The sequence below is a fragment of the Carassius gibelio genome, chromosome B22, assembly GCF_023724105.1.
Source record: "Carassius gibelio isolate Cgi1373 ecotype wild population from Czech Republic chromosome B22, carGib1.2-hapl.c, whole genome shotgun sequence".
Classification (NCBI taxonomy): domain Eukaryota; kingdom Metazoa; phylum Chordata; class Actinopteri; order Cypriniformes; family Cyprinidae; genus Carassius; species Carassius gibelio.
This window is the reverse complement of record NC_068417.1, coordinates 21,211,185-21,233,062: the sequence shown is the minus strand read 5'-3', so window position 1 is coordinate 21,233,062 and position 21,878 is coordinate 21,211,185. Positions and strand designations below refer to the sequence as shown.

The 21,878-nt window shown below is 35.9% G+C and overlaps 2 protein-coding genes across 4 annotated transcripts; both read right to left on the bottom strand.

Annotated features, from left to right (window-relative positions):
• Positions 1 to 995: 995 nt before the first annotated feature.
• On the bottom strand, positions 996 to 6,616 carry LOC127988329 (protein ABHD14A). The gene is made up of 5 exons (XM_052591017.1): positions 6,455 to 6,616; positions 5,807 to 6,084; positions 3,948 to 4,063; positions 3,615 to 3,850; positions 996 to 3,525 (listed from the first exon to the last, which is right to left on the bottom strand). Exons 2-5 carry the CDS (start codon positions 6,079 to 6,081, stop codon positions 3,343 to 3,345), a joined length of 810 nt encoding a protein of 269 aa, XP_052446977.1. The 5' UTR covers positions 6,082 to 6,084; positions 6,455 to 6,616; the 3' UTR covers positions 996 to 3,342.
• Positions 6,617 to 7,523: 907 nt separating this feature from the next.
• On the bottom strand, positions 7,524 to 20,629 carry LOC127988328 (hyaluronidase-2). Of its 3 annotated transcripts, none has more exons than XM_052591015.1 (4): positions 20,533 to 20,629; positions 16,019 to 16,994; positions 10,804 to 10,893; positions 7,524 to 9,550 (listed from the first exon to the last, which is right to left on the bottom strand). In XM_052591015.1, the coding sequence occupies exons 2-4, from the start codon at positions 16,985 to 16,987 to the stop codon at positions 9,164 to 9,166; spliced, it is 1,446 nt and encodes a 481-aa protein (XP_052446975.1). In that variant the 5' UTR covers positions 16,988 to 16,994; positions 20,533 to 20,629; the 3' UTR covers positions 7,524 to 9,163. The 3 variants fall into 3 exon arrangements, with proteins under 3 accessions (XP_052446975.1, XP_052446976.1, XP_052446974.1); XM_052591016.1 differs by lacking the exon at positions 20,533 to 20,629 and adding an exon at positions 17,551 to 17,893; XM_052591014.1 differs by lacking the exon at positions 20,533 to 20,629 and adding an exon at positions 17,653 to 17,893.
• Positions 20,630 to 21,878: the final 1,249 nt, after the last annotated feature.

The window sequence follows — 21,878 nt, the reverse complement described above, 5'->3', positions numbered from 1 at the left end:
AGAATTCCCATGTTAACTTTACTTTTTCCTATACCATTTTAACTTGATTTTATTTATCTATATTTATTTATCTTTTATTTTCTTTGAAGTTCACAGAAATTACTCTATGATAATAATACAAATAACGATACTATTATTATAATTATACTACTATTATTGCTATAAGTTGTGTGTGTGTGTGTGTGTGTGTGTGTGTGTGTGTGTGTGTGTGTGTGTGTGTAGCTCAAAGTCTGCAAAGGGGTAAAAAAATTAACCTTTTATTGAGAAATTATACAACATTTCGTCAAACTTTGATTATTGCCTTAATTTAAAAAAAAAAAATGTAAAAGGATTTGATAAAATTACATTTTCTAAAAAATGTCAATTTCATCAAGTCAAGACTAAATGTCCACTCAAATGCATTATGTATTACGTATGTTATGGTCTAAACATGTTGAATCCACTCAGACTACCATTTTCTGCTTTAGTCAAAACATTCGCATGTACTCCCTGGACCCCTGCTTCTCAAAAGTTCTGCTTTGTATTGTGCATGTTATTTTTGACAGACATCAGTGTCATTAAATATTCATATGATGTATGAATACATGATTTGAAAAGAGGTGGATTGTTAGGTAATAATCATTTATTTATTATCCAGCAGTTATTCAGTGATGTATGCCTGTGAGAGTTATGTTTTTGTTCTAATATTCCAACTGACAGCCACCCTAAGTTTTTGACAGACATGATATCATGCGTGAGGATTGTTAGGTAATAATTATTTATTTATTATCCAGCAAGAATTCAGTAAAGTTACTGAAATGCTTTTTGCGTAGTTCAAACTTATTTTACAGAACCACGGTTTATTTTGTGGTTTAGTTCATATTTGCGTATTTTGATAAATACACTTTGACTTCAGTAAGTGCACTGGATCTTACAATATAGAACCCTTACAATTTTTTGGTTGTAACCTGATGTCTCTTGTGGTGCATGTCCATTAAATCACAAATGCAAAACCGTAATGTTGATGAATTTTATTTTGCATTGAACAAAAGAATGTTTCATGTCACTGCAGTACCATGCACACAAGAATCTGAATTCAGTCCCAATGACAGATCCCTTCAGGTTGAAGATTCCTGATGTTGGAAATATTTACAGGGCCGAGGTGCCTCCCAGTCCTCTAAAACATATTCACATTTACAAGCTATAAACAAACAAAACAACAGACCACAGCACATAAATACCACACACATTACAGTTTCTGTCCTGTAGAAGCTTTAAGAAATCAATAATAAATATGTAATGAACACCTACATTTTTAGGTGTTGTAATGTAATGAACACCTTTTTTTCTCTACAGTCTCAGGAAATGTTCTATTTACTGCAAGAAATAATCTACTGCTAATATGACTCTGACAACTACTGATAATGTAAAACTGAATTTACAGGCATCCAATACTGAAAGTCTTCACTCGTTTTGCACTTCTAAAATCATGTGTTGAGTCATTCACACAATGCCGTGCTACATTATGTATGTATGTATGTGCCAGCTGCTGGTGTGAACACACTGCATTAATTAACATGCCAATAAGACAAACCAATATGTGCCAAAAAAAATAGAAATGCTGTTTTCTTCTCTGAGATGTTCTTGTAGTATTGATGAATTCGGTTACATATCAAAAGTTTCCAAGGGCCATGACAGTCATGACGCTGATTTTTGCCATCATGTAACTCTTTTTTTGTTACAGAAAACCATGATAATTGTATTATAAAAACAACCATCACACAGGAAAGTAAACCATGAATTTTGTATAATAAGAAGAGCCAAAGACCAAAAACATGGCACCTGTGATTTATAAGAACAATCCTCAGAATGGAAACCATGGCAACAATGTTACTGAAAGCAAATGTCAGACTAGAAACCATGGCAACTGTGTTGTAGGTACAACTGTCAGTCTGGAAACCATGGCAACTGTGTTGTAGGTACAACTGTCAAAATAGAAACCATAGCAACTGTGTTATAGGTACAACTGTCAGTCTGGAAACCATAGCAACTGTGTTATAGGTACAACTGTCAGTCTGGAAACCATGGCAACTGTGTTGTAGGTACAACTGTCAGTCTGGAAACCATGGCAACTCTGTTATAGGTACAACTGTCAGACTAGAAACCATGGCAACTGTGTTGTAGGTACAACTGTCAGTCTGGAAACCATGGCAACTGTGTTGTAGGTACAACTGTCAAACTAGAAACCATGGCAACTGTGTTATAGGTACAACTGTCAGTCTGGAAACCATGGCAACTGTGTTACATGTGCATCCTTCAGAAAGAAAGCCATGGAAATTTAGTTACAGGACCGTTTCACAGGTTGAAAACCATGGCAACCATTTCACTGGAACAACCCAAAGATAAGAAACCATGGCAACTGTGTTACAGGAACATCCCTCAGAAAGAAAGCCATGGCCGCTGAATTACAGGAATGTGTTTCAAACTGGAAACCACAGCAACAACGTTACAGAATAACTCTCAGACTGAAAACCATGGCAACTATGTTACAGGAAAATCTGTCAAATCAGAAACCATGGCAACAGCTTTATGGAATATCTCTAGGATTGGAAACCATGGCAATTGTGTTGTAGGTACTGTCAGACAACCGTCAGACTAGAAACAATGGAAACAACGTTACAGAATAGCTCGCAGATTGAAAACCATGGAAACTGAGTAAGATGAACATTCCTGGCAACAGAGTTACAGAACTCTTTTAGAAAAGAAACCATGGCAACTATGTTACAGGAACATCTGTCAGACCAGAAACCATGGCAACAGTGTTACAGAACATCCCTTAGACTGTAAACCATGGCAACTGTGTTACAGGAACATCCCTGGCAACAGCATTATAGAACAACTCTCAAAAAGGATACCATGGCACCAGTGTTACAAATAACTCTCAGCCTGGAACCATGGCTACTGTGTTGTTGCAGGAACATTCCTCAGACTGGAAATCCTGGGAACAGCTTTACAGAACAACCCTCAGGCTGGAAAATGTAACAATGTAACGGGCCATTACATGCAACAGTGTCAAAACTGATGAAAGGATGTTTACAAAAGAAGCGTTACTATAGTAACTCTGCAGAGGTTCTGTTTGTTTGATGTATTATATAACCTCATCACTTGATGGAGCACGCAGGGGATTTATGAGTGAGCAGATGTGGATGGCCGACAGAACGTTCAGGTGTTTGTGATGTTTCAGGACTGGTTTTACAGCTACACTGCAGTCCTGATCATCATTTTCTTGTCTTTTTCTTCACTCAGTCTCTCCTAAAGTCTTTTTCACATGTTTGTTTGATCCGTTCTCACTCTCTCCGTCCCTCATTCGAGTTTGCTGAGGAAGTCAAGCAGAGCGCGGTGGAACTCACGGGGTTTGTCCATGTAACAAGCGTGTCGTGCTCCTGCCAACTTCACCACGGTGTGATGAGGCAGCTGAATCAGGTTCTTATGGGATTGGGCACCCAGATTGGTGTCTAACTCTCCATATATGACCAGAGTAGGAGTCTGTCATACAGATGAGAAGTAAGAGTCAAAACTGAGCATTCAAATCAAGGAATTCTTAAGTGTGAGATGAATCAAAAGAAATACAACACCTGGATGTCGCGGTACTGCTGTGGGGTGATGCCACGTGTGCCCACGGGGGCGATGGGAACAAAGCCGTGTAGCTGGGCGCTGTGTTTCTGGAGGAACGGCAGGGCGTAATGACCGCTCATAGACGGGCTCAGTAACACTGGTGCTCGCACCCCCAGAGACTCCAGAAAACGTTTCAGCAGGTCCACGCGACTCTGATCCGACTTTACAGACTCTGAGTCCGGAGAATTCCCAAAACCTGAAGAGAAACGAGACGATTTAGTGATCTGCTTTATATGTTTTGAACATATAAAAATGAGCATTTTAAGAACATTAATAAAGGGAATTATAAGTACCGGGCAGATCGAGAGCGAGGGCTTGGTATCCATTGGAAGCCAGCAGGCTGAGGGTGCCCAACTCCTCCCAAGTTTTAGAGGTGAAGGCCTGACCATGAAGAAGCACCAACTGCAGCCTGATGGAGAGGAGATACAGTTGCTGAATCTGTACAGGTATTTAAGAATATATCATAATACTTGTATGCAGAATTTTGTAAGTTAAAAAAATACCATAGTTACTATAGTTTTCATTAAAATACCACTGTCTATCTGTTCATCTGCCTATCAAAACTTCCAAGCAACCAGCCAAAATGCACTAATACTAATCATTTTTGCAGGCTAAATCCAGTCAGTGCCAATCCACACAATTGAGAATTTCGTGTAAGGGCGAAAGGTTAACTTCTGCTAAATTAATAAAGTAAATTGATTTTCTGAGGGACAGCAAGGTTTCTCGAAGAAACAAAAGTATCTATCAAGAGAAGACAATATTTTGTAAGTGATGCCAAAGGTAACAAGCAAAAGCAGGGTTTCTCATTAAACATAACAATAAAAAAGAAAAAGGGCCTGTGTTTCTCGAGGGAAAACTATATTTTGAGAGAAAAGAAAAGTTTTACAAGAAAACACAAAAGTTGATCTGTGAACACAATATTTTGCAAGAGAACACAAGGTTCTGCAAGCGAAAAGTTTATTGGGGAAACATGATATTTTGGCAAGAGAATGAAAAAGTTGTCCAAAGTGAAAGCAAAGTTTCTTGGGAAAATGCAATATTTTGCGAGAAAGCAAAAGTTTTGCAAGTGAATGCAAAGTTTCTCAGGGTTAGACAATATTTGCAAGTTTTTACGAGGTTGTGCAAACGAAGGCAACATTTCCAGGGAAATGCAATATTTAGCGAGAGAATGTAGTTTCTCTGTGAACAATATTTTATTAAAAAAGGCAAACGATTTGCAAGCGAATGCAAGGTTAAATCTTCCTAATCAATATAGGATGGGATGTAATTGTGCAGAGAAATTAGTAAATGATTATTAGATAATTTTACTATAACTGTAAAATGTAGGCTATAATGTTGTATTTTCCCTCACAACATTTTACCAAGTTTTACTATGATTAAAACCAAAAAAACATTGTAAATATTTAAACCATTGTAACCACAAATTAAAGGGTTAGTTCACCCAAACAAATTACAATTCTGTCATTAATGACTGACCCTCATGTTGTTCTAAACCTGCAAGAACTTCATCTTCAGAACACAAATTAAGATATTTTTGATGAAATTCGAGAGCTTTCTTACCCTGCATAGACAGCAACACAACTGAAATGTTCCCAGACAACAAATGTAGTAAGGACATTGATAAGACAGTCCATGTGAAATCAGGGGTTCAGTTTTTCAATTTTACAAGAATACGTTTTTTGTCGAAAGAAAATAAAAATAACAGATTTTATAACTCTCAGATTTAAATATCTTAATTTGTGATCTGAATATGAACAAAGGTCTTACTGGCTTGGAACTACACGAGGGTGAGTAATTAATGACAGAATTTTTGGGTGAACTAACCCTTTAACCATGGTTTTGCAATAGTAATACTGTGGTTATACAAATGGAAATCAATATGCCAAAAAAAACATGGTTACTATACTTTTACTACAATAAAACTATAGTTAATTCTTGTCAGGACTGGTACAATGCCTTGCCCCATAGACGTACTGTAAATTCGATTTTTAATGAGTACAAACTGAAGAACGAATCAGATTTAATTCTAAACAGCTTTATGATATAAATTTGGAACGTGCCAATAATGAGCCAAAACTGATGTCTATCTATTCAGCTCAATACAGTCATTATATAACTATGGAATCAATCTCAAATGATTAAGTGAGCTGACCTGGGCACGATCTGTCGCCCAGCGCTGTCCACAGGCAGAGCCTCCCTGAAGAAGAGCGGCGGGTCCCCGGGCAGCTGTCCGGTCCTGACCGTGATGTTGACGCTGTTCGGCGGCGGCGGAGGCGGAGGAGAGGCGGCGATCATCCCCATCCTCTGCTGCACCTCCAGAGACGGCTCCATGCTCCCCTGCCGCATGGAGGGCAGCAGCAGATACAGCAGCACTGTGGCCAGCAACACCAGCCCCAAAACCACCAGACGGTTGCGGAAGAAATTCATCGTCTGCATGTAAACCCATTCAGTTACAGCAAATAAAACAATCACACTGGGTTTAACAAACAGACACGAGGAACAACCATTAATCTCATTAACCACAGCAGATTAAACCCCCAGACTCCATTTTAACACGGTGACATTTAGAAAAATAAATTAATAAATAAATAAAAAGAAAGACATTCTTAAATGCATGACTGGTTACATGAAATACGTGTACATTAAAACTAACTATGCATGATTTTAGTTTTTAGTTGATGCATATAAGTCTAAATAACATCTAAATAACGTCGCTGAAATAAAATGCGCAGACGTGCTGCTTGCTATCCTGCCGATGAACGCAAAAACATGACAGCTACGCCGTGCATTTTGTACTCACCTAGAAAGTAGCTGAAATACTGTAAATAGCCAATAATCGATGAGTGTCTGAAAGTTTGGGACCGATCATAATTCGCATGTAGTGACTGTAGCGCGGCGTTAATGCATCACACACACAAAAACAGTTCCGTGTGGAAACAGCTAAACGTTTGCGATGGTTCCGGTGCATTTGACTCGAGCTCATTCCTGCGGTTTGTGTAAGTTTTTCCTTTCGTGGAATTTTTTTAGAATTGTTGCGAAATTATATATCATGTATTAAGACACGTTACTACACATTTGGACATGCACCGAGGCTCTGAAGAAACATGGTGATGAAAGATCAATCTATAATCTGACTCAACCTAATAATGTAAAAAAAAAAATGCAATATAAAATAGTGTAAAATAATATCTATCTATCTGTCTGTCTCTTTAACACATTTGATGCTATTAAAAAATAATTACCATTTGATACTATTACTTGACTATGCTACATAAAATCACAAGGGCATCAATAGTGACGACAACAGAAAACAAGGCCATGGCATAGTTTTCTTTTCTTTTCTAGTCAGATAAAGAGAAAAATAAGTGTCATTGTTCAGCAGAGCTGCGTGTAATATCGTGCCGATGACGTATTGGCTCAGACATGTGGATGCCATATTGCAGTGCGATTCCCAACAGTCTGAGCCACAGATTCCAGTATTATATTCACACACAGCAGCAAACACACAGAAGATCCCAGAGCAAAGGCCCCGCTGGGGGTCCGAGAAGAGGGGGGGAGAATAAAAGGAGTCTGGATGTCTGGTTTGAGTTATAACACAAGGCGTTTTCTGTGCAGTCTGCCCATAATGTTCCCTTTGGCACCGTCGACTACCCCCTCAGAACTGGAGCAGGAACCTACAAACCAAGGGCTGGAAAAACTGGTTTGTGAGGATGAGGGGAAATCGACAGATTCCTAAATAATGTCTCATCATTTTCAATGTTTGAAGTAAAAATTGCCTGTTTAAATAAAACAAACCCCAGCTTTTCAACATGGTTTTGGTCATTGGTACTGGAGTTACTCTTTTAAAATACAAAATTACAAACAAGAGATCGCTTTTAAATATGAAATTTATTGAAAAAAAATATAAAACGAGTCACCAAACACCTGATAAAACTCAACCGGAAAGCAACTAATCTTGTATAACTCACATTATATGTAATGATCTGGATAAAAAATATATATCAGAATTTGGTATCAAAATTCTATTGGATGAAAATAAAATTAAGCTTTTTAGGTGTAATGTAGCAATTGTGAGGGTCTTCAAAACATGATCAATTAAAGAGACTGTTCACCCAAATATGACATTTTTATCATTATTTGCTTTGTTGTCCAGACAAGCGAGCAGTCAAGACAGGTTTGGAAATAATTTCATAAATGACAGAATTTCATTTTTAGGTGAACTATGCCTTAAAAGGCATTACAACAACAACAACAACAGAAATCTACAGGAAGACAAAAAAAAAAACACCTTCTGGAAAAACAAATAAATCATTTCCAGTTTATCCCACGCAAATAAAGAGCAGAAGTTCAGCAATTAAAGGGGAAATCCTGACTCAAAACAAATTTGTGCAACCTAGGCGGAAAAATGAAAAGGCATATTTTCTGTGTGAACCGCCGTTCACTGATGTGACATTTACATTCATGTTTTTGGCAGAAGTTGTTACAAGACTTTCAAAAATACCTCACTATCCAGCAGTGGTCTAAAAACATGTCTCAAATCATATTTCACCCCAAATTAAAAGAAAATCATGACAAAACTTATATTTTTGCATAAAGAAACCTAATTATAGGACCATTTAGATCCTTATTCTTATTAATGTAAAGACAAATTCTAAATTCTAAAAGTGAATATTAATTTAACAAAAATTTATAGTATAATACAAAAACATATTGTTACAGAAAACATATTTCAAGCATATTTTAATATTACTAATTTAATGTGATTAATATTAATAATTAATTAATAATTTATAGTATAATAATTTATAATAATGCACATTTTATTCCATGTTGTGTTGCCTATAAAATGACAATTTACAAATCATTATGATTTTCTTTTTCATATAATAAAGCAAATACATACCTATGAGAATTAAAAAAAAAAGAAATTATGAAAATGCACAACAGTCATGAAAATAAGTAAAAAACGATGCAAAAAAAAGTATGTAAAATAATTTCTCTAATTTCTTTTAATTTAAGAGTGAAATGTGATACAGAAGACAGGTTTCAATCTAAGTGAGGCTTTAATGAGGCAGCAGCGTTGCAAGTAACAAAACGTGTCCCTTTGAGGAGCTGGTCATGTGACACACCGCAGAAATAAGGTCACAACTGGTTTTATGCAGGTATAAAGGCAGCAAAGTAATAAAAAAAAGGCCACAAATGACAGCGGAAACCACCACATCAATTACTTTTTATAAAAAATGCACAGAGACAACACAAACGATACACAAACCTAGTAAAAATCACAATTCCTTCCTGGTGCAGTTCTTCCTCCCATGCAACAGGGGGCGATGCTCTCGACCCAAAAATAAACTGAGCCACCGCTGTGCTGTACATACAGTCCACAGAGTTAGCGCGCACATTCAAATTCTCTATTTCTAATCAAATTCTAGTGAACAAAAGGCCTTTCTGCTGTTGCGCATCTCTTGACGAGAGAGTCGGGCGAATCGACCTCAAACCACCGAACTCCTCAGTGCAGGAACCCCATCAAGAGCAACGGCAACAGCAAAACCTGCAAAATCGTGGTCAAGACGAGCGTGGCTCTGTTCCCAGCATCCGTCTGGCTGCAGTCGTCGCCGAGGTAGCCGTTGTAGCACTGACACTGAAACTCCTCGCGCACGCGGCTCAGCTCTTCTTCTCCCATCTGGCCCGCGACCTTCAGCGTGTTTCCTAGTCGCTCTATGCTGTGGGTGGTCGGGCTGAGATGCAGGTACGTGTCCGTGTCGGGCTGTTTGCGAAGGCAGCGGCCTCGAAATCTGCAGAGGTTTCTACTGCACTGCTCGGCGGCCGACGTCACGTTAATTAGGTAGTGACCCAACGGCCCTCGCAGGTATTCGTTAAGTTTGGAACAAGCCTCCTGGAAGATACAATATTAAAGAATTAATCAAATATGACTAATAAAAAACATAGACCAATATCTTTCACAAACACAAATTATTGTCCAATATTTAAATTTTATTTCATGATTATCTACTTTGGCCAATTTCTGCACTGGCATTTTAAAATAAATACCTGCTCCTTGTGTCCGTTTCAAAATCCGTTTTTTTTTTATTGTTATATATAATTGTAACTTTGACATTTTGTATAGGATTATATAAATAGCCATTAAATTTTTATTTATATTTTTTATTATATTTTAATTATACATATATGCATAAATATAAAACAATGTGTAAAATTCTCATTTATATTTACACAAATACAAAATATACATATTTACACAAATTATTGTGTTTATTTTATATTAAACTTTAATTATTTTTGACTTTTTACTATAAATTATACACACACACTCATTTTAATTCTATTATTAGTTGACTATTATTATTATTATTTGAACGCATTTTCATTTTAAGATTCATAAACATTTTAATATATTTAATATGACTACATATTTATATAAATAAAAATATAAATGTTTGATATTAAAAAATATATACAGTATATATACATTATATAAATACACATACACATACATATTATATATATATATATATATATATATATATATATATATATATATATATATATATATATATAAATTAAAATTAAATATATATATATATATATATATATATATATATATATATATATATATACATATATATATACAAATAAATACAAATGTATGTATATTTAAAGTTTTTATAATTCTCTCCATAAATAAACAATAAGAACAATGCCTGACAAATGATGAAAGAAATGTTTTAATAAATACTGTCAAATAAAAAAAAAACACTGGAAAATAAAACTATTTTCCTAATTAAATCATTAAGACATTTTTAAATGAATAAATAAATGTTAGATAAATATAGGGGAAATTAATATCTGATACATTAACTAATATTGTCAGACACCCAATATTATTGAAATAATGTGCGTCCCCAAATGAACATTATGATCCTAAAAGACCCCTCCAAATGTTAAAGTCCTGATCACCCTGTCAGGGTTTATTTCTGTCATAATAACAAACTCATTGTGCATGACTCATGACTTATTTAGATTACATATTTATCTCCATCTGCCAATAAAAAACCAACATCACTTGAGCCCTAAAGTCAATTAATGTGAAGGAGATGAGTTAATATCCTGATTAGGGCACAAACTTACATGACTGCTGGCGTAGTTGGAGTCGCCCCAGAGGATGACGCCCGCTACACCCAGGGCCACGCTCTCGCCGATGGTCGACACCAGATCCGTCTGCACACAGACAGAGAAAGAGAGAGAGAGAGAGAGAGAGAGAGAGAGAGGATCGTCAGCTCAGCTCAGCACCAGTGTGAGGGTCCAGTAAGGAAGCGAACCAGGTGTTTTAGATAAGGCTTCATGCGTCACTGAATTCTGAAATAATCACCTCGCCAAACACTTGAGCTTCTTGTGTGTTTGTGAATAGTTTGTCTGTGAGTATTTGTTAATCGTTCTGCCGTTTGTATATTTGTGACGAGTGACATCGGTGATGAACGACGACAAAGACTTCATTCTTCTCTTTCTTGACCACACACTTTGTCTTCAGCCTTTTCATTACATTAGTGACAAGCACTCGTTCACTCTTTGGGTTTGTTGAACTGCTTCACCTCTTGTTCCACAGACGCTGACGTCAATTCCTTCTACAGTCAAACTTTCTGCTTGATAAATGAACGACAGAAATACTGTGGATCAACTCACAACGGGAAAACTACTTTTAGTTCGTCACTACGTTTACATTATGTCTGTCATATTTTACTTGGGCAAAGTTGGTTTGTTTGTTTTTTATTATTGTAATGAAAATAAGAATAATTAATTATAATAATTTATTATATAAATAATTATATTGTGAAATAAAATGATAATTAACATTACCATCCATTACCTCTCTCTCTCTCTCTATATATATATATATATAGCACTACATCAATATTCATTATTCATACAGATAATATCATAATCATAATTAATCATAATCATCATTAATAATTATACATTTTATATTATAGTATATAACCTTACAAGAGCAATGATAATAGCATATGTAATACTAAAAAATAATAATATTAGTAATTACAATAAAATGGCAATTATTCATTATAATTGTTATATTATTATAAAAGAAATAGCGCTGTCAAATGATTAATCGCGATTAATCGCATCTAAAATAAGTTTTTGTGTACACCTTGTATCACAGAGTAGGTTGGCCTTCTCTGTATAACAGAAGAAAAATGCACTGGTACTTAATTATTTACAAAGCCATCTTGGGATTGTTGCCTTCTTATCTTTGTTGTCTTATGCAACAGAAATTTATCAATAATTATTTTCTTCGTTCGCAAAACTTTTATACTCTTTCTGTTCCTTTTACCCGAACTGAGCTAGGTAAGAAGTCTTTTATGCAGCGCCATTTGATTGGAATTTCCTCCAATCTAAATTAACATTTGAAAATCTGCTGACTCTAGACCATTTCTAATCAGTTATCCGACAAATGGAAGTTGATCTAACTATATGCAACTGCTTTTAAGTGTTTTTAATCTGTTTGTGTGATGTTTATCTGTGATGGACTTGATTGTACTGCTGGACATTTTGGCCAGGACACTCCTGTGAAAGAGATTTTTGATCTCAGAGAGCTTTTTCTGGTTAAATAAAGGTTAAATAAAAATATGTGTGTGTTATGTGTATATTTATTATGTATATATGAAAACACAGGCATACAGTATACATTTTGAAAATATTTCCAAGTATATACATTTAAATATATATATATAATATTATATTATATATAAATATATTTTACATATTTGTCTTAAATATATACATGTTTGTGTATTTATATATACATAACAAATAAACAGTACACACACATATTATGTACATAAAAACTTAGTTTAGATGCGATTAATCGCGATTGATCATTTGAAAGCACTTATTAAAAACAATTATAATAGGATTTATTTTATATAGCATTTATTTTTGGCAATTTTAAAGAGACTGCAATGTAATAATAAAAATAGCCTAACACAACTCTGTGCTTTTGTTCTTTTTTAATTTCCTTTTTAGTTTCGTGAATTTAACTTCTGCTTTAAAAGCCTTATTTTTATTTTTAGATCGTAACGTTACAACTTTAGAATGAAATGTGGTTTTAACCCTTTTTGCATATAATATAAAGGCTGACATGGTTACATTAACTTAATTTGTTTTCATAGCCTTTAATAGGCAATGTATTGTTTTGTTGGACAACATTGGGCAGTAAGCGAAATAAATAGATATTAAATACAGATTTTGTAAATACAGATCCGATATATATCGGATTTCACAAATCGGCCCAAAAATGCAGAGATATGATCACCAAACCCTAGTATACACACACACACACACATATAAATATGTATATATGTATGTGTGTATGTTGTACATATATATGTGTATTAAAAAGCAACAAAACAAATGTTACATGGGCTAACAGAGACTTGACATAGCACTTGTATTTTATTGCTCTTTTGTTAGTTAATTTTTCTATTGTCCTCATTTGTAGGTCGCTTTGGATAAAAGCATCTGCTAAATGACTCAATGTTAATGTAAACTAAAATATATCACAGTGTTGTGGTGAATTGTTTGAACTTAGAGTGCCGTAAAACGTATTCAGTTTCATTTGCGTTAAGTGTAATTAGTGTGAAGCTTTTACAGCAGAGTTTATTCAGATGAAAGAAGCCTGTACTGACTTACATAAGGCTGTTAATTCACATGTGATGAACTCAGACTCCAATGTCTCGAGAAACTCTTTCCACAAGGAGTGTGTTGTGGCTCAAGTGTGGGGTTCCTCTCGGAGATGTGCTGGGTTTGGTGGTTTGGCTTGTATTTTTAAACTTGGCAGCGCTCAGACTCTCCACACACGTCTGACGAACGCCAAACCCTCAGTCATTCCCTCACACACACACACACACACACGTGCTGGCAATCTGGAGATCAAACACAAACAACCACCACCCCGAAACATGGACATGTCCAGAAGATGTCATGTGATCTTCAGCCTCCAGACAGACCAGAAGTACTCTACAGACTTTAAGGACAGTGTTACAGACGTCACAGGTGTGTCATGTGACCTGCGGTGCTGTCTGTATGAGCAGTTAGTTAAGGACTGCTAACTAGGTGTGGTATGATTTAGGGATGCATGATAAATATCGCCCGATATTTACTGCACATTTTGCCAGTAATGCCGGGCGATATTTTTCAGCATCCCTAGATTAGATGTAACGGGGCGTTCACACTAAGACACAAAATTACAACAACAATTGTTTTATTTTTATTTATTTTGTTGTAATTTAAGTAATCATTTATTTTGAAATATTATTTTGAAAATTCGTACTAGTAATATAAATAATATTATTAATATCATTATATTATTTATAAATAACTAACAGTATATTATTATTAATATTACTATACAAATATAAAGTGTCATTTAATTTTTCATTTGATATTTGTGACCCTGGACCACAAAACCAGTCTCAAGTCGCTGGAGTATACTTGTAGCAATAGCAAACAAAACAATATATCGGTCAAAATTATCGGGTTTTTTTTATGACAAAAATCATTTGGATGTTACGTAAAGATCATGTTCCATGAAGATATTTCGTAAATTTCATACCACAAATACAGCAAAACTTAATTTTTGATTAGTAATATGCATTGCTAAGGTCCATCATGTAGACAAATTGTACATTTATTTTCTTAACATCAAAAACATTTTGCATACTTAAATTCACGATTTTCAAATAGTAATATTTCACCAAATATTTGCCTGTCTTAACAAACCATACGTCAATGGAAAGCTTATTTATTCAGCTTACAGATAATGAAGGCTTATAAATCTCAATTGAAAAAGAACACATTTTTTTTCCACAAGGCCTCGTTGGTGCATATATATATATATATATATATATATGCCAATGAGACTCAATGTGAAACACAGATGAGTCTTTTTTCTCCAGAAAGCTGCGAAGATTCTGCATGTGTGATTGTTAAATTTAGGACAAGCCATGACATATATCAGTCTGTTTAAATTCTCTGCACCTACATTGGATTGGGAACATTGCTCAATTCCTGGAAAAACACACCATGACACAGCAGTCCTAAAAATAATATAAACACCTTGGGAACATCTGAACTTCCTTCAAACAGTGGCAGAAGTCAACAGACCATCACAAAGATCGACTCGGCTGGACAATTGTAGCTCAAGTTTTGGCTTTTGCCTCTGGTATTTTTTGTGGATAAAGATCTGGGCTGGTGTCCAAAAGGTTGTGCATTTGAATTGTGCAAAGACTCATCTCAGGTTACTCACCTCAGGAACCTACAAAATGTGTCCCTTTAGATTAAAATATCAATTAAATGACTAGATTTTATGAGAGATTTTAGCAAGGCTACACAATATATCGGTATATCGGTTGACCATATCGGTTATCGGACAAAATTAGAAATGTTTTAACTAGATAATTAATTGTTAATGCTAATTTTAAACCACTTTATATTTTAAAACATTTATAATTTAACAATGTAAAATGTAAATGCAAATCTCAAAATGAATATATTCTTTCATACTGTACATCATGTATTAATGTTGAACTTGTAGAATGTAGTTTTTTTCTTATTTAGTATTGTTTCATGCTTAGTTTATTAATTGAATAATACAGAAAAGGTACTAAAAGAGGCAAAGTATTCATTTTAAATACTAGTATTAGTATTTTTTTATTATTATTTACAACTAATGAAGTCCTAAGCATTGCATATTACTAATCAAAAATTAAGATTGGATATTTTTACGGTAGGAAATGTACAAAAAAATCGGATCTTTACTTAATATCCTAATGATTTCTGGCATAAAAAGTACAATTTCAAACAATTTTCAAATTTTATCTTAAAATAATAATTTATTCTATTCTTAAAGTAAATTAACTGAAATTTTTAAAACAATTATGTTAAATACCAAAAGTTTAGTCAGCACAATTTTTATAGTATAAAATATAAAAATGGATATTCATTTGGAGAGCTGCTAAATATGTCATTATTGTTAAATTAATAGCATTATTATTTTTTTTTTACAAGATGAACTTTCACCGAGCATCAGATAAAGTAAGAGTTGAAAATAGAGCACATAACCATAAGCAACAATAAAACACCAAGTATCACCCGATATCGATAAATTACAAACAAAAACTCTAGTATTGCCCGATAACTAACACGATACCAATATGTTGTGCACAACTACTTATAGTTCAGATCAACTTTAAGTGCCCACACTGGTTTCCACTCATTTTGAGGAAAATCAAACACTGCCACACCAAGCGTCATCTAACGAAAATCTCACCTCTGTCATCAGCAGGAGATCAGAAGGGTTGCCGTTAGAACCTGGAAGATTGATTTGGTAAGTGGGCCGCGTGTAGATAAACACAGGCCTGGCCGACCCGTTCCCAACAGATGCCAACCTCATGCCCTCCTTGACCCTGTTGCGTACGAACTGGCGTCCAGCCGGTTGGTCCTTCAGCCCTTTAGCCATGTATATGGATGGATACAGAGCTGTACTCTCCGTCCACAGCCACTGCAGTTCGTTGTTCCGTTTCACCTCCACGTCCGGACAGAGTCCCGTGTTGCTCTTGTGATTGTAACAATCAGGAAAGAGGTAGAAACCCCAAAGCTGTTGGGGCCGTAAGCTCTTGGCCGTTCGGAGCGTCTCCAACATAAACTTGCGTGCAGAAAGCTCGAACTCTTGCTGGGCCACTTTGGCCACCTGGTCTTGAGTCCAAGTTGGGTTTTTCTCAGCGACTAACCGTCGCGAATGATTGCGGTAAATGTCTTTAGTGCCCCAGTTACGTATCCAGAGGGGCCGCCACTCTTCCCAGTCGATCACAGCAAGACCTTTCACCGTCGGGTCCTTGATGTACTTCTTGAGCCCTTCCGGCATCCTTTCTAGGTGTTGCACTAGACTGGCGGTCTGCGGTAGGCCGTCGTTGACTGCAGTGCCGTCTGCCTCAAAATAAGGGTACAAACCCAAACGGTCGTGATAGAAGATGGTGAGGTTTTGCTTGGTGAAGCCCTCATTCGGTGAAGCCACTATTTGGAATTGATCCAACTGGAAGGCGACATCATGACGGGGTCTACAGTCTTCTGTAGGGGCGTTCCAGGCCAACAGCAACGGCTTGCCGGAATACAGCGGCCATCTAGTGTTCTTTAACTGTTGTGCTTTTAAACAGGTCCAAAACAGCATCAAAAGTAAGAGTATCAGCCAGGAGACCCACTGAAGTCGGGTCGCCCCAAAGAGACCCGTGATGTTTCTCATTTCAGACCTAAGAATACAGCAAACCACTACAATTAACACAATTTCAAACTCACTTTGTGTGTTCTAGATCATTTCATGTGCAGTTGGTTCATTGGTGCATTATACATATATTAACAAATACAGTTATGAATTTTGCACAATTTAATGATAAAAAAATATAAATACATCACTGTATATTTAAAGAACACATTTCATGGGAATCAAACCTACGACTTTGGCTTTGTTAGAACCATGCTGAGTAAAAAAAGTTTTAAAGGAACTTTTAAAGGAAGGAAACAAATATATATATATTCATACAAACAACTACTTGCACAATACCATGCTCTGCGAGCATTAAAATAGTCATCATAGTCACAAAAAAATGAGAACATTTACATTCAGCCATTGTTTAAACTTTTGTCAAATGCTTCTAACATACATTTAGCCTAACGTTACATGTGATCGCTGGGAATCTAACCCATGGCCTTAGAATTATTAGAACGCAGTTCTGACATTCCAAATAAAACAAAAGCAAACAAACAATAAGCATTCCACAGAACGTTTTAACTTTGTTTCATACATACGATTCGGATCATCGTTGCGTGTTACAACCCCGCTTCCGCTTCACATTCTAGAAAAGTTAACGTTACACGAACTAACTGTAATCTGTTAGAGGAGACACAGACCTGTATAGATCAGACTAAACCCGTTCAGCACACCGGTCCGATCACTCATGAACTACCACGTAGCTTCCACCCATCCATCCAGCGGATGCCAACACCTCATAACTATAAAGTCCCGATGGCTATTTCAACACAATCTATGATCACAGTTTCTGTGTCTTTGAAACGCCCCGTTCGCGTTCAGTCAGTAGCTCTTTTGCCCAGCCTGCTCATCTGGAACAGTGATTCAATGTGTGCGGATTTCGGCCCTCAGATTCATAAATGTACTTGTGGATGAAGGGGTGCGAGTTGGTATATATAACGACATTTGCTATTCTGTAACATTACATTTTAAGCCCAATCGATGTAACACGATATTACATAGCACATTAAGTCTATATAAAGTGCTGAAGTTGTTACTTTGGGTGTACAAGCAGTAGATCTCTTAAAAATATGCCCCCTGCCCCCCCTACATGGCGAGTTGGTTTAGTCCGAATTCTCCGCTGGGGATGAAGAAGCGTTTCTACCGAACTGAGCTGAGAGACCTTCAGGAGACTCCAGAGCCATTATTCATATATCACGTTTCACTCCGAAATCAGTCGGAGAATGAAATTCTCTATTTCCTGTCTTTTCCTTTCTTAACTCTATTGATTTTTTCCCACTTTATGTGGGTAAAACTACAGCATGACTAAAGACTGACTATCAAAAATTACTGAGGTAGCCTAACATTAGCTACTGTTGTTTTTGAACACGGTATCATTATAGTAGCCCACCATGTTTTTTTATAGACATGTTTCACGTTAATACCATGTTTCTAAACAGGATTCATTGGAAATGCCATTATACTTTTTTAATTACATCACCATTAACTCAATTACCATAATTTATTTTATAAGACTTGGCTACTCTGAAAAAGCTTTAATGCAGTTAGCTTTAAAAATAACTAGAGCTTAGATTAACAACATTAACTTTTAAAACAGTACATTAAAACTGCAAAATAAGCCAAACATTACGTTGCGCAACATGGTGTTGGCGGAACTGGCATCAACCACTGACATACAGGAAGTCAGCTGACTGCAGGGCAGAACAGTTTCCTGTGGCACCATGGGACCATCCAGTGTGCTGACTTACTAAAAACTGCTGAATATTTGTGAATGAACCCACACAGATGAATGTGTGGAAAACTTAGCACTTCAAAATATCTCACCATGCTCTGCACGCAAACATATTTCACTGCATGTAACAGATTAACCCACTTGGTTTTTACTGTTTCACGAACAAAAGTTCATTCAGCCTCAAACTATGAATCCCTATAGGACGCCTACAGAACATAAAGGCCTCCAGGAAGGACCTGGTTTCCATGTGTTACAGTGAAGATGGGTGTAATGACATGTTGCGGTCAGTGCTATAGGACTTCTGAAGTCTACATTAGTGGGAAAGTGGAAAGGGCGCACAGAAGGAAAACCACCCACAGCTGCAGGCCAAAGGGGTCACCTTTCATGTTGCCTTTGAAGGGCAGATGTCATGAAAACGTCACAACTGGAATCAAGATAGTTTTGACACTTCATCTAGAATTGAAAATATGCTTTGGTGAGTAGTATAGCAGTGCATTTCTCGCTCGAATGACGAATGCGGTGTGTATGTTTGCTTCCGTCCTCAGCGGGAGGCATGAACACATTCTGGACGAGTCCCTGCTCCAGGCAGAATACCTCAATACTTAAACACATCTTGTACTAATAAAGGACTGTAAGAGCCAACACAGACCCTTACAGACTCTAATAAGAACAGAGCGTACAGCTGCGAGTGGTTTTCACCACTAATGTCTAATTACGTGACGTAAAAACATGAAAAAACTCTCCATCTGACTTTGACAGGTGTTTGTTCCCTAATGTTCAAATTCTTTTGAGTGTCATGGCCTGTTAATTAAGACTAAAAATGAAAAGTGGAAAAAAATATTTCTGTGAATTGAAATAAATGGAATGTTAAAAGAAATAAATATAACAGAAAAGAAAAAAACGTATTTTATTAAGTTAGTTGAGAAAGAAACATTTTATATTTTGTTTAGTTTAAGTACTAAAATGACTAAAACTAAATAAATAAAAATATATAAAAAGGAAAAATTAAATAAAACGAACACAAAAAATGACTAACTTCAAATAAAATGAAAATGAATAATCCAGAATATTTATAAATACTATACGATAGTATAGTAATGGTACTAAAATAAAAATGGTTATGGCTTAAAGTAACAATTCACTCAAAAATGGAACTGGACAATATTTTCTATATACACAATGAAAGTGAATTCGGGACTGGAGATGCTGAGGTCTAAAAACTACTTGAAAAGTAGTTAATGCTAAATTAAATGACGTTAAACTTTGCTCAAAATGTTGAAAAAAAATTCCCAAGTGCATTTGTGATTTCACATCCACGGCGAAGGGAAATATTGTCAATGAAAGTGACTTGAATGTAGTTTTTATTGATTGCATGATTTCAAAAGACTTATAATGTAAAGCATAAACCACATGGACTACTTTTATAGTATTTATTTTTTTCTGCCCTTGAAAACTGCAGTCCCCATTTACTTTTATTGTAAGGAAAAGAGCAGCCTGGACAATCTACTGAGCGTCTACTTTTCCATTCTATGAAAAAAGACAATTATATGTGTTTGAAATGGCACCATGGTGAGTAAATGATGACAGAATTGAAAACCTTTACAGTATATATATTTTTACACATACCATGTTTTTTTCCATATTTTCCATATGGTACGCTGCATCCGTTATATTTTAAAGGTAGCTTAAAACGCAAAATATATTAATATGTTACATATTTTTATTCAGAATTGTTTTTCAAATGAACACTTTTTTTCTTATGCCACTTCAAATGAAAGTGTCTACTTACTGTGCGTAAAGGTTATCCCTCTCCCAGCAGACAGACGTCCTCAGTTGTCTCTACATGTAGATGTGCACCTGCGTCAGCTCGCCTGTCACTGAATGCACAGCTGATTTGAGAGAGACCCACAGTTTTGATCTGGGAGAGACCACACCCCTGTACCTCCTTCACATTTAATCCTTCCCATTGCCCATCTCACCCACACGCCACCAGCCCCGGGAGCCCAGCCAGACTTTGATCTTATCATGATTGAGGATTGGATTTGTGTGCTTTAGACTGATCTCAGATCAGCCCCTGCGGGAGAACCCATGCAGATCCCAGTTCTGGTTGACAGGGTGATGTAGAAGACTCCCACCGCTGTGCAGAACTCAAGGTATGATAAACTAATAAATCATTGCGAAAGTAATGAAACTACAGATGGTGACAGAGATAGAGATGAGAATGTTAATTAAAAAGATTTATAGCTGTAGAAATTAACAGTTCTTAAAAAAATACAGAAGAACATGGCACTAGCAACACTTAAGGTCATGAATTTCATTCCAAGGGAATATAAATACTGATAAAATATGTGCCTTGAATGCACTTTATTTGGATATAAGTGTGTGATAAAGGTCAAAAAAGTGGGGAGTCCTTCATGAAGATCATATGAATGAATTATTAAAGCAAAAATGTCATGCATCCACACCAGTAGGTGTCAGTATATCATAAGTCCAAAACCACTATTGTATCATTTGTTTGGGAACACAGACCCCCTTAGGCTAATGATACATGTGGCAACTTTGGTTAATGTTTCAGTCATGGGCAACCAGGTGAGACACCGGGCCCAAGACCGATCCAAATAATCCAGATAGAAATTTGTTACCCATTTTCAATGGGAAAGTGCCAAAGAAACATTGGTAATAAAAAGTTGCCTTGCAAAATTGTTCAAAACGTGGCCCCAGCCAAACAGCATGCATCCACACAGTCAGGGTCAGTATATTATATTCCCAAATCCACTTTTGTATTACTACTGTATCAAAGAATAAAAGGAGGCTAAATAGATTAATTTTAATAGTAATATACGCAAACAAGAATTTTGCGTGAGGGAAAAAGATTTTCACCAAGAAGATTTCGAAATTTGCTTGGTTAGCGCATACATTGCTACACTATTGACAACATTTTATTTTTATTTTTCAAAATATTGCCATATATATCATAAAAACATTGTGACATCTGTACAAGCTACATCTCATTGTTTGCTATGTTGGTTGCCCAGGTCAGTAAAAAGCTGCTGAGAAAATTGAAAGTGAATGGGAAAAAACCCTGACAAGCTACACAATTTGAATTATAACTCATGTCCATAGCACAAAAGCTCC

Bases quoted from the DNA above. Each gene is read 5' to 3' on its own strand.
- LOC127988329 (XM_052591017.1), bottom strand. From the start codon at position 6,081: ATGAATTTCTTCCGCAACCGTCTGGTGGTTTTGGGGCTGGTGTTGCTG. The intron at 3,851-3,947 runs GTACTTATAATT...GTTTCTCTTCAG, and splicing joins CCTCGCTCTCGATCTGCCCG to GTTTTGGGAATTCTCCGGAC. The intron at 3,526-3,614 runs GTGTTGTATTTC...TCTGTATGACAG, and splicing joins AGCAGTACCGCGACATCCAG to ACTCCTACTCTGGTCATATA.
- LOC127988328 (XM_052591015.1), bottom strand. From the start codon at position 16,987: ATGAGAAACATCACGGGTCTCTTTGGGGCGACCCGACTTCAGTGGGTC. The intron at 10,894-16,018 runs GTGAGATTTTCG...GTCTGTGTGCAG, and splicing joins ATCTCCTGCTGATGACAGAG to ACGGATCTGGTGTCGACCAT. The intron at 9,551-10,803 runs GTAAGTTTGTGC...TGTATCTTCCAG, and splicing joins CCAACTACGCCAGCAGTCAT to GAGGCTTGTTCCAAACTTAA.